Source organism: Heptranchias perlo, chromosome 17, assembly GCF_035084215.1.
Source record: "Heptranchias perlo isolate sHepPer1 chromosome 17, sHepPer1.hap1, whole genome shotgun sequence".
In the NCBI taxonomy this organism is placed as follows: Eukaryota; Metazoa; Chordata; class Chondrichthyes; order Hexanchiformes; family Hexanchidae; genus Heptranchias; species Heptranchias perlo.
The window spans coordinates 39,336,442-39,348,890 of NC_090341.1; the positions used below are offsets into that span (position 1 = coordinate 39,336,442).

General features: G+C 43.0%; 1 protein-coding gene and 1 long non-coding RNA gene across 4 annotated transcripts in view; one reads left to right on the top strand and one right to left on the bottom strand.

Annotated features, from left to right (window-relative positions):
* pdzrn3b (PDZ domain containing RING finger 3b) overlaps positions 1-10,099 on the bottom strand; it is a 313,710-nt gene extending 303,611 nt beyond the window's left edge. The window contains exons 1-3 of one of the 3 annotated variants that reach the window (XM_067998912.1): positions 9,955-10,099; positions 7,328-7,408; positions 6,674-6,781 (exon numbers count right to left, since the gene is read on the bottom strand). In XM_067998912.1, coding sequence (XP_067855013.1) covers positions 6,674-6,781; positions 7,328-7,384 — 165 coding nt within the window. In that variant the 5' untranslated portion in view covers positions 7,385-7,408; positions 9,955-10,099. Of the gene's footprint in view, positions 1-6,673; positions 6,782-7,327; positions 7,409-8,156; positions 8,247-8,468; positions 9,286-9,954 lie in introns of those variants that run through there. The other 2 variants (XM_067998911.1, XM_067998913.1) reach the window with 2 other exon arrangements.
* The window catches only part of LOC137334262 (uncharacterized), a 65,150-nt gene that overhangs the window by 9,379 nt on the left and 43,322 nt on the right, over positions 1-12,449 (top strand). The window lies entirely within an intron of this gene.

A 12,449-nucleotide genomic window follows, 5' to 3' on the forward strand; every position in this document is an offset into this window, starting at 1 on the left:
ATCACTTACCCGATTAAACAGCAGTCTCAAAAAGAGAAAAGTGGTGTTTCAGTTTGGAGGTATTAGTGAAACTATCTCAGTCAGCGAATTTCTTGGTGGTCTTTTGTAGCTGGATGGTCTTTGATCTTTGTGTGGTGTTCCAGTTTAAAATATTGTCCACCAGTCCAAAAACACAAACAGAAACTGGAAGAAAAAAATACTTCCAAGGTGCATCTGGCTTGCATCATTGCTGATGCACTTTAATATTTCAAAAATGTTTACCACCACTGCACATCAGTCCTACAATTCAAATTAAATGCAATTTGGTACACTGAATGAGCCTCTGCTCAAATTCCTTTCCTACAGTAATAAATTACCAAACTAATGTAGTAGCTACATTTTATTTTTGATATTGCTGAAAAAAATGAAGACTCACGTTAGGGTATTAACACTAGTTCAAAGTCAATTGAAATCTAATCAGGCAGATGCAGGAACTTTGCTTAAAATTAAGAGTGAAGTAATTAACACGGCACCATTTATACTACCACTGCAGTTCAGCTGTAAATGTGCAACACATTCCAAATTTACAGCCTTGATCACAAATAGTACTTTGGCCAACATTATCTTTGGGGGGTGGGGGGCGTTACTTCATTCTCACTTGCAAATTACTACTTCAAGTCAGTTATCCACAGAAGTCCGTTATCTTCAAGTATTTAAGAAAATTTAGCAAACAATTTCTGTAACTGTCCATGTTTGAAGCGAAGACTCAGAACAGTCACCTGGGGCTAAGTGAAGGGCAGTTATCTCATTAAAAGGCTCAAACAATGACATAAACCAGTAGAACTGCACCCAGTAGAACTGCACCCTGTAAATCAATGATCTTGGTGATTGGTTTGGAAAATGATCGCTATTCAAAATGGTCACCTGGAGAAGTAATTCTCAATTATTTTCCCTCCTCCCCCACTACACATGTGGACCATTTGAAAGCTTAGTGTTTAGAACTGTACAATGGCAACTGTCATGATACTTAGATAACTAAAAAGACAGTTTTTTAAAAAAATACTTGCAGGCGTCACTCAGATGTTCTGCCCGAGCCTCTCTAGAAACAATAAATCTGTGGACAACGGTGATTCTAACCAGGAGGCCAGCCTTAAGTAAGCCATGTTGGACAAGCTGCAATTTTAAAGGACAGAACTTGGAGGCTGTCAAGGAGAGTGTTGCGGTAGTCAACAATGGGGGTGACAAAGGCATGGATGAGAGTTTCAGTGGCAGTGGGGCTGAAGTTGAAATATATGGTTTTGGTGGTGGGTGGGAAGCGGGATTTGAAGCTCAGCATCAAACTGGACACTGAGGCTGCACACCACTGGGCTCAGCCTACAAAGGCAGCCAGGGAGGCGATTGGGTTAGGAGCTAAAGTGTGGAGTTTTTGGTAGAAGCCAATTGGATTGCTTTGGCTTCATCAAAGTTGAGTTGAATAAGGTTCTTGCTCATTCAAGAATTAATGTAGCTAAGCAGTCTGACACCACAGCAATGGTCAAGCAGTCAACGGTGGGAGCAAAGAGGTAGAAATGGGTGCACACCCAAGAATGAGACCACTGAGTGGCAGCATGCAAACAAGGGAAAGAGCCATGGATAGAAGCAGCCTTGGAGCATAGTGACCATGCAGGGCCAGGAGGAGAAGCCACTGCAGAAAATGTGCTGATTTTATTGGGACAGGTAGGAATGGAAACAAGCTGGAGTAGTGTCATGGAGGTGGGCCACAGAGAGATGGTTAATTTTTTAAAAATTAAATATTAAGGATACATTGTTATGAAGCATTCCTTTAAGGAAAAAGCACACCATTATTTTAATGAAAAGTTATTTTTAAAACTGATCACTAATAATGTATTTTTAGTTGAATTTATGGATTATTCATTTTTATTCAAAATGCTGCTAGAAAATAAAGTCTATAAAATGGTGACGATCCTAAAATCAAGCTGAAGATATCAGTAAGCAGTATCTGCACAGAAATATAAAACAGATAAGAAACTGACATTAAAGACCAAGGCTGTTGCCTGAACTTGTAGCCTAGGTGTGAATTAAGTAAAACAATACAAGAAAACATTTAAACTTCTCTTCTGTTGACCAACTTGCTGTTATAACACATTGTGATAAGCTGATGAGTGATTGCATGAGTAGGCTGTATGTGTCCAGATCAAAACACCTTTTCATAATTGGCTTTAAAATATTTCAAAACTTGCATAATCAACACTGTTATTGGCATCTGCATGTAATTCCTGCTGGAGTGATGGAATGAAAAACTCTTTTCTATTTTTTGCCCTTTTGTCTCATCTCAACTGCAAAGATTTGAAGTTAAGTTTGGGACATCTCATTCCAATACTCAAAAATAAATTCTTACGGCCCATATAAATAGGTGCTCAGTTCTTTGGCCATTTCCTATATAGATCATAAGTTTAAAATTTTATAGCCTGTTGTAATGATTGAACAAGCAAGTCCATAGTTACACATCTACAATGCACGTGACCTGTAAGCCACTGGATTACACTCAATATTTCATACATTGCACAAATTGCTGGAACGTCTCAGTACATTTGTCCGGGCAGCAGTGGGCCATTACAACTGCCCTCAGATATGGAAAGGAAATATGAACAAAGTTCCTGCTCCAATTTGCTATCCAACAACCGAAACTGGATAATACATCAATTAATGAAACTCAGCTGCAAAGGCTCCCCCATTGGTGAAATTGCCCACTTCAGGAAGATACCGCCCTAGAGAAGGAGATCTAGCATGATTTGCCACATGCATAATAAAAAGGTGGTAATGGTGATGGCAAGGAAGTTAATTGAAAATTATCCGCCATCTACAAGGCACAAGTCAGGAGTGTGATGGAATACTCTCCACTTGCCTGGATGAGTGCAGCTCAACACCATTCAGGACAAAGCAGCCCGCTTGATTGGCACCCCAACCACCACCTTAAACATTCACTCCCTTCACCACCGGCGCACCGTGGCTGGAGTGTGTACCATCTACAAGATACACTGCAACAACTCGCCAAGGCTTCTTCGACAGCTCCTCCCAAACCTGCGACCCCTACCATCTAGAAGGACAAGAGCAGCAGGCGCATAGGAACACCACCTGCACGTTCCCCTCCAAGTCATACACTTAGAAATATATCTCCGTTCGTTCATTGTCGCTGAGTCAAAATCCTGGAACTCCCTACCTAACACCACTGTGGGAGAACCTTCACCACACGGACTGCAGCGGTTCAAGGAGGTGGCTCACCACCACCTTCTCAAGGGCAATTAGGGATGGGCAATAAATGCTGGCCTTGCCAGCAACGCCCACATCTCATGAATGAATAAATAAAAAGGGAAGAACACTTTGACTCCAATGTAAATCACACACATCACTTTAACTTGAACAGTGAATCTGCTCAAAACATGACAATAAATGAAAAATAAGTTGAAAGTATGAACACAAGATATAAACACAAGCTGCGCATCAGGGAATCGGTGGTTTAGAGAATGTGAACCAAACTGAGCTGCAGCTGACTCGCACATGTTACATGGCTGCTAACACTGTGGTTTATTTTCTGTAAACCACTAGTAAACTGACATGTATCCTCTATATACACATAATAAGCAATATGAATGGAAACTTTTCTAGATCAGCTGAGTAGCGTGGTGTCACCCTATACAAAACAAACTGGCATTGTTTAGTTGCACATGACTTTTGCCTACTAATACTACTACCACCACCTTCTGTTTTCATATTTCAAGCACGAATCAAAACTGACAACAGTCCTACATAAACAATTGCAAATGGATGAAAATCTGGATTGGAATATATGGGACAAAACACAATGAATTGTAATTTCTCACATGGAGACAAATAAATAATATTTTCACGGGAAAAATATTGTGGGACCTTGTTACTTCACAGTGAAAAATGTGCCAAAATCAATTCAAAGACATTTTCATTCTGGAATGAACAATAAGGACAATTTTGGCAGATAGAAAAACATTTCTTATGGGCAATGAAAAGGGAAGTACAGAAGGAGATTGAACAGAAAAGAAATTACATCCACAATTTATGAATTACCAACAACTAGCTCCTTCACCAAAAACTTTAAATCTTGAATCAGTGAAAGACAAGCCTGCTGCAAAGCACCCATGATTACTCCATTTATATGGCCAGCAGGGATTCAATTACATCCCACCGTGGTGAACTGAAGCCGTCTTGCATGAATTATAAGACACTTAAACAAAGCAACTCTGCAACTGTAATTCACAACTGAAAACATTAATGAGCAAACTTCCACAAGCATGAAATCAAGAATACCAAGTCCAGTGGCATGTGTTTCGTAATGATTTAGAACAGTGCCTTTACACTTTTTGGATCTGCAATGAAACCCTGTTCCTTTTTCTTATCTGCCTCTCAGCTGGCTGTAAGGGCTCCAAAGGAAATAAATTTGCTCAGCTTCAACCCCAAATCACCAGTGATCACAAGACCACAGCACATCAAAACTACCTACAGCCCTAGAAGGCAGTTGCATATGGAAAGACCATAACAATGACTGCTCTTGTTTTCAAATCCCTCCCTATTGCTGTAACCTCACTAATTGATAGTGAGGAGGAAAGCTGTCGACTGCAGAAAGATATCAATGGAATGGTCAGATGGGCAGAAAAGTGGCAAATGGAATTCAATCCTGAGAAGCGTGAGGTTATGCAATTGGGGAGATAAGGTGCTTAAGAAGGCATACGGGATACTTTCCTTTATTAGCCGAGGCTTAGAATATAAGAGCAAAGAGGTTATGCTAGAACTGTATAAATGTAAGGAATCTTACAACACCAGGTTATAGTCCAACAATTTTATTTTTAAATCACAAGCTTTCGGAGATTATCTCCTTCGTCAGGTGAGTGAGTGAATAAGAGGTTCTCAAATCGCATATCTTATATTAGGCTGGGACACCATCACACCAATCAAAGGTGTCGTTGGTGTTCAGACAGGTTAGCCACGGAAAACAGTAGGTCCCAGTATGCTGAATACACATTGTGTCAAATTACACAGACAGAGAGAAAGAGACCCAAAAGGCAGAGAGAGAGAGAGAATATTAAAAACAGAGAACTTTTTTTTCCCCTTGCTGGTGGGGTTACGTGTAGCGTGACATGAACCCAAGATCCTGGTTGAGGCCGTCCTCATGGGTGCGGAATTTGGCTATCAATTTCTGCTCGACGATTTTGCGTTGTCGTGTGTCTCGAAGGCCGCCTAATTTGACACAATGTGTATTCAGCATACTGGGACCTACTGTTTTCCATGGCTAACCTGTCTGAACACCAACGACACCTTTGATTGGTGTGATGGTGTCCCAGCCTAATATAAGATATGCGATTTGAGAACCTCTTATTCACTCACTCACCTGACGAAGGAGATAATCTCCGAAAGCTTGTGGTTTAAAAATAAAATTGTTGGACTATAACCTGGTGTTGTAAGATTCCTTACATTTGTCCACCCCAGTCCATCACCTGCATCTCCACATCATAGAACTGTATAAGACATTGGTTAGGCCACAGCTTGAGTACTGCGTACAGTTCTGATCACGTTACAGGAAAGATGTGATTGCACTAAATAGGGTGCAGGGGAGATCTACGTGGATGTTGCCAGGGCTGGAGAATTTTAGCTATGAGAAAAGATTGGATAGGCTGGGGTTGTTTTCTTTGGAACGAAGGAGGCTGAGGGGAGATTTAATTGAGGTATATAAAATGATGATGGGACTAGATAGAGTGGACCTATTTCCCTTAGCAGAGGGATCAGTGACCAGAGGGCAGAGGTTTAAAGTAATTGGTAGAAGGATTAGAGGGGAACTGAAGAGCAATTTTTCACCCAGAGGGTGGTGGGAGTCTGGAACTCATTGCCTGAAAGGGTGGTAGAGGCAGAAACCCTCAACTCATTTAAAAAGTACTTGGACGTACATTTGAAGTGCTGTAACCTACAGGGCTATGGACCAAGTGCTGGAAAGTGGGATTAAGCTGGATAGCTCTTTTTTCGGCCAGCACGGACACGATGGGCCAAATGGCCTCTTTCTGTTCTGTAACTTTGTGATTCTATGAACCTTCTCCAGCCCTACAATCCTCTGAGATCTCTGCGCTCCTCCAATTCTGGCCTCTTGCGCATCCCCCATTTTTAAAATCGCTCCAACATTCGCAGCCATGCCATCAGCTGCCTTAGCCCTAAGCTCTGGAATCCCCTCCCCAAGCCTCTCTACCTCCTTTAAGATGCTCCTGATAACCTACTTTTGACCAAGCTTTTGGTTCGGTGTCAAATTTTGTTTGATAATGCTCCTGTGAAGCGCCTTGGCAAATTTTACCGTGTTAAAGGCACTATATAAATGCAAGTTATTGTTACTCTAGGAAATGTTATTGTAAAGGGCACTCATCTCAGGTTTGGATTAAAGCATATAGTTAGGGAAGGGCAAGGGGAACTTCACTCTGTATCCTGAAAACACCTTAACCCAGCTTACTGCCACACAGCTTCTAAAAAACTGAACAGTACCACTTTTAGAGGCTTGTAAAGCAGGTTTTGCTTCCTGCTCCTTAACATGCAGTGTGTTAAGGGGGGATATTATGTTGAATCTTCACCTTATAAATTAAACAACTTATTATGCAGCACTTGAGAGGGTAAGTGTTCCACATACCTCTAGAATCCTGTCGTGGATCTGTAATCCCCCTTCTTTGTCTGCTGGCCCATTCTCCACTATTTTTGACACAAAAATTCCCTCACATGCTGTGCCCTCTTGATTTTCCTTAAAAAAAAGGTGCCAAAAGCAGAAAAGGCTAACTTAGTATTTGAAATGCAGAACAGAAAAAAGAACAAATAAATTTGAAGATAACAAGAGAGGAAGGTGCTAATTTCAAACGACTAATGAGATCCAATGTGATGTGCAACAACCTGCAACGTACTTTCTGTGATGGCAGCAGGTGATACCTGGACTGGAGAAGTGGTGGCAACAGTTGACAAACATATCCCTGCTGGGGCCAGCACGTTAAATATTTCAACCTACCACCTCTACGTGAAACGAGCAGGAGGTGCCAGTTTTATTTCCATTCACACGTGCATACACCGTTGGAAAACAATTACACCCATGCTAACGGGGCATGCTCAGTTCTTATATAAAATATATTAAAGTCAGATACTGTAAATAAAGTTGCAAACCCTCATCCCGCTATTGGAATAGAATTTCGTCCAGTAATATTTAGATGGTGAGCACAACCAACGTTACACATTCCTATAGGGAAATGCATTTTGAAAATGCTTCCTGTTTATAATGGGGCTGTTGCAATAAACATACCACACAAGGTCTGCCGCCGATAATATTAAATCCCAGGGAACCAGAGTCCCGATGCATAACGATGGCGAGTGTCTCTCCGCCCTAAAAACAGAAAAAGTGACAGGTGTTGGATGTCAGGGCTATAAACAACTGTTAATGACCGGCTGGCAACTGCACGCAACGGCGCAGAAATAGAAAATATGGTTGGATTTTTAAAAATCATAACCAGTTGAACAAAAAAAAATCACTGTAGTCTTAAGTAAGATATGACAACAACCTACTGCTTACGGTCGAGAACACTTGGTGGAAGTGGACCAGATGCACTGATCTTGAGTACGAGATGCCACGGTTTCTAACTGCTCAGTGACACCACTCCTCCAACCTTAAACTTAATATTGGAGGGGGGAGGAGGGGCATTAAAACCCTATCCTGGACAGTTTACTTCAAATATTTAATTCCAAAGACTTGTCGTTTTGTTAAATGAAACCCGTGATTTTGTCCCGCGTTTATAAATAACTTTAAAAATAAACCCACAGCTTTGATGTTTGTGGCTAAAGATTGCCCCCCACCTCCATAACAGCGTGAGCTGACCAGTGGGTCTGGGGGGGCAAAGAACCTCCCTCACCCTTGACATACCAGAAAAGTATGAAAGTCCAAAATATACAAATCTGCAGTGGAGGATGTCGGAGGGGACGCTGGGTCACCGAACGTCTCAGCAGAATGTGATTAAATGTTTCCCCCTCCAGAAAGATGTTTCTGTAAATGCATTTTTGCATTAGGTGCCCCCCTTCCCCTCCCCTCCCTGGGAGTGCAGGAGTGCGAGTATGTCGATGTGTGTGCTTTGACTGACCCTCTGTGTCGTCCGTCACCCAGCTGCCGAATTCACCTCGAACCCCCGGCCAGCCGCCCGGGGGCGCGCGCGAGCCGACTCCAGCCCCGGGGGCGCGCGCGAGCCGACTCCAGCCCCGGGGGCGCGCGCGAGCCGACTCCAGCCCCGGGGGCGCGCGCGAGCCGACTCCAGCCCCGGGGGCGCGCGCGAGCCGACTCCAGCCCCGGGGGCGCGCGCACTACATTTCTTCCAGCCTCGCGCCCCGGGAGAAGTCTTGACAGGTAGAGGGGAGGGAGGAAAGAAATGTTATATATATATATATAAAAAACTTACGTTGCATTGAGCAGGAAGGCTTTTAGTCAGAGAATCGATCCTGGCGCTGTACTCGGTGAATTTTTTCTGGTATTTAAGAGCTGTCATTTGCACCTCGCTCTGCAGGGCTGACAGCTGAGAGAGCAACGATTTCTCCCGTTTGCCGTACCTCACATCCTGCTTCTTCAAGTCGTGGTCTAGGCTCGCTATCTTGCTCTGCAACGCGTGGCCGTGCGACTTCAAAGCCTTCAAGCAGCAGTGACCACCGAGTTTCTGCTCGCGATACAGCAGCATCAGCCCACAGCCCTTGTCGCAGATGCCGACCGGCCGGTGCTCGCAAGTTTCCCTCATGTGCGCATCCATGTCCCTCAAGTTGAGCGCTTCGCTGCAGCCCTTATTCCTGCACTTGGCCGGCGAAAAATCGCACATCTCCGTGTGCTTCGCCAAGTGTTGCAGCTTCACCACTTTCTCGCACCCTCTTTCATAGTTGTCACATCGGATATCTAATTTCAGGATCAGGTTTTTAAGCGGGAGAACGTGGTTCAGCTCTTTGGTGGAGATCCTCCGGCATTTAACCGGGCAGTTGCCTTGCTGAACAATCCAGGGCAAGACGCAGCCGGCGCAGAAAACGTGTCCGCAAGGGGTTGTGAGAGGGTCTTCCAGCACTTTATTGCACAAGTTGCATTTGAAGTCGGGATCCACGTCCTCGCTGAAACGCTCCAGGTCGAATCCCATTTTTAAACCACCCACCCCCCCACTAATGAGTTAAAAGTTTTCCAGAGGCGCAACTCACAACCTTTACCGCTCGTTATTGTCACTCATTAGAAGCCCGGCTGCTGGGTCTTAACTGGCGAACCTAATCGTTTGATACTTCCTTGAAAAGGGTGCCGAAGGACCGCCTACCGTATTCCTTGTACAAGTAGGGCAAACTGGAAGCAAATGCCTCCCCTTCCTCAGCAACTATTGCAAAGGGGACTTCAGGAAGAGGGGGAATGGATGGCAGTGGAGGGGAGAGGGAAATGTAATGGTAACCAGTAGTTGCAGACAATACTCACCTCGGTAGACGATCGATCATTTAAACATTTGCTTTGGTTTGTGTTGGAATCAATTAATAATTTCGCCACGCCAAATGTCTCAACTTATGGGGCGGTGTTGGATGCGAGGGGGACGAGGAATGAGAATCTCTGGACATTCTTACTAATGGAAACTAGTTCAAACTTTTAAATTCACTTTTTTTTAGGTGGAACTTGCGTAACTTCGTGCAGTTTCCTGCGCCTCTCCTATGGCTGTCGCCGCGATGGTGGGTTGTTTTTCCAGAGAGCACAGTGTAACTCGATCTTCATTATGGGAAGCAGGGGATGAAAAGTTGTAGTGACTATCAAATATAACGCCAGCAAAACCCATGTGATTACCCCCACAGTTAAAATATAAAGGTCTATGGTATTATTGAAGATTAAACGGTACGAATGTAAAGATTTTGCAAGTTAATAACCACCCTATTTCTCACCTACTGTACCCATACACGCCAACCATCAGTGCTTCACGATCTTAATCAACGTTTTGGGGCCCGGTCATCATGTAGTATTTGCTCACAAAAAAACTGTGCGGACCAGTCCCTCTCCCATGCTTACCCGAGCCCAGCTGCTAATGGACCAGACCCTCACTCTTCAAAACCACATCTAACGCTTAAATGAAAAAGATGCTGGCCTCTGTATACTTAAGCGGGGATTCTCACGAGAATTGAACTTCCCACCTACAGTGTACAGAGGCTGAAATCACTGTCGTTAGCGGTAGGGGCAGCATTGAGCAAAGAGGGGCTCGGGTCCAGGAAAGGATGACAGTAGAGGGGAGAGGGAAATGGGAAGTTAATGGTAATGAAAGGTAGCAGGAGAGACAATGGAGGGAAGGGAAGGTGAGGGAAAAAAATAAAATGAAGGACAATAAAGAGGGTGTAATGAAGAGGAAAATTGAGAGCGAGGAAGGAGGGAAAGTAATGAAGTGATGAGGAAAGGGGAACAATGAAGGGGAGGCATGAGGAAAATGAATGGCATCAAGGGGGAGGGGCATTGTGGAAGAGGGGCATCGAAAGGGAGGGGCATCAAAGAGGAGAGGTGGGGTATCGAAATGGAGGGGCAGAAACTGAAGAACACTTTGGGATGGAGAGGAAGGAGGAAAACAGAATTAACTGATGCGGAGTGGGGAGAGTACCAGCATTAACTGGGAGAGGGAGGATAATGCCAGTATGAATAAAGGGGTGCTGGGGAAAAGAGTGCCAGCTTAAACTGGGAGGGGGGAGAAGAATGCCAACTTGAACAGAGGAAGGGGTGGTACAAGGTTGGAGGGTGAGAAGAGTGCCAGCTGAAATTGAGGGGGACGAGAGAGAACAGTGCTAGTATGAATTGGGAGATTTGAAGGAGGAGAAACCGGTCAATCAGCCACCAATTTTAATTCAAAGGAAATGAAAATTGGGCGGTTACTATAACAGGCAGTTAATCTGTAACACCAGTTTTACGCTCGCATGGCAAGTTGAAAATCTATCCCAGTGACTCAGTGAAAGAATGGGGAGTTGAATGGGATACAGTGTCTCTATGAACTGGGTCTGGAGGGGGTAGACTGCCTCTGTGAACTGCAGTAAGGGAGGGATTGGATGTGGGGGTATGACTGCTGTGATAACTTTTGGGAATGTAATGGTTTCATTCATCTGTTGAAAATCTAACGACTTATTTTTAAACATTATACATCTGTTAATTGCGAAGTGAAAAAGTATTTAAAATGTACCAGGCTGCATTATTTTTAATGTAAAAATTCAAAATCTCACATAGGAACATCCACTCAGAGCCCCCTAGAGATACATCAATAACTTTGTTTGTTCAACATCTGGATTTCCCCCATCAAGGTTTCATGTTTTTTTCCTCCAATGCAAATGAAGGATACTGTGTATACTTACAACTAAAGTTACAAAGCCCATGGAACTATTTGTTTGCACACATCATAGGCTAATAAATCAGGGCCATTCTTAAGTTCTCAGCTTTTTTGATTTTTATTTGAAGCTGTTGGTCAGCTTTTGTTAGTTCTCTAAGTTGGCATGTGTATATACCAACTAGTATGGTAAGAAACATGTTAACAGTGGGGCTGATAAAATTACCCCCTTCCCGTTGCTTTGATCAGTAACAGAAATCAATGCACAAGCTTCTTTCTCACTGGGGCTTTTTAAACTTGTCGGCTTTTCAAAGGCGAGATATAATGAAAATTGGGGAATGTGGTTAAATTTCACTTCGGTTTACAATATCTTAGTCTGAGCTTGATTCTTGTCTGCCTTGTGTTCCATTTACCTTTAATAAAACATTTGACTCTAGTTAAAAAGAAAATGAGTACATTGAATGGAATCTGTTGCATGGCAGAATTATGGAATGTGAAGAAGTATGTAAGATTGAATTGGTTAGACTCTTGTACAGAATGTTTGCGCTATTGTGAAATTTTAAATACAGAATGCAAGATGAAAGTAGCGATAAGCGTACTTATGTGAAGCACTTGTGTCACTCTTTCTGCTGAATTCCATAGGCATGAGACAGAATTAAGATTTCAGTGTTCACTTTCCCATTGGGATCAATAGGAACTCGTGCTGGGCTTCCAAACACAGTATTGTAGAGGAATGGCTGGATAATACCAAGATTGGTCATCTGTACAGAGCTCTGGGAGCAGTGTTCTATGTGATCTTTAAAGGTTATATTGAAATCTAAATAAATCGCTATCTCCAGCTGCAAATTGGAATCTGTGATTTATTTATTTGAAAGCAAATTCAATTTAGTGCCAGAATTCTATTTAGCATGGTGTGAATAAACTTTTTTACACAGATAACTGCCCAGTTACAGATTTATAAGATATATTAACATTGCAATCAAAATGCAATTTCAAACACTTTTATTAATGTCATTACACATTAAAGATCACATGGAACATGTTGACAGTTGGCATAAACTGTATAAAATAGTGCTATAAATA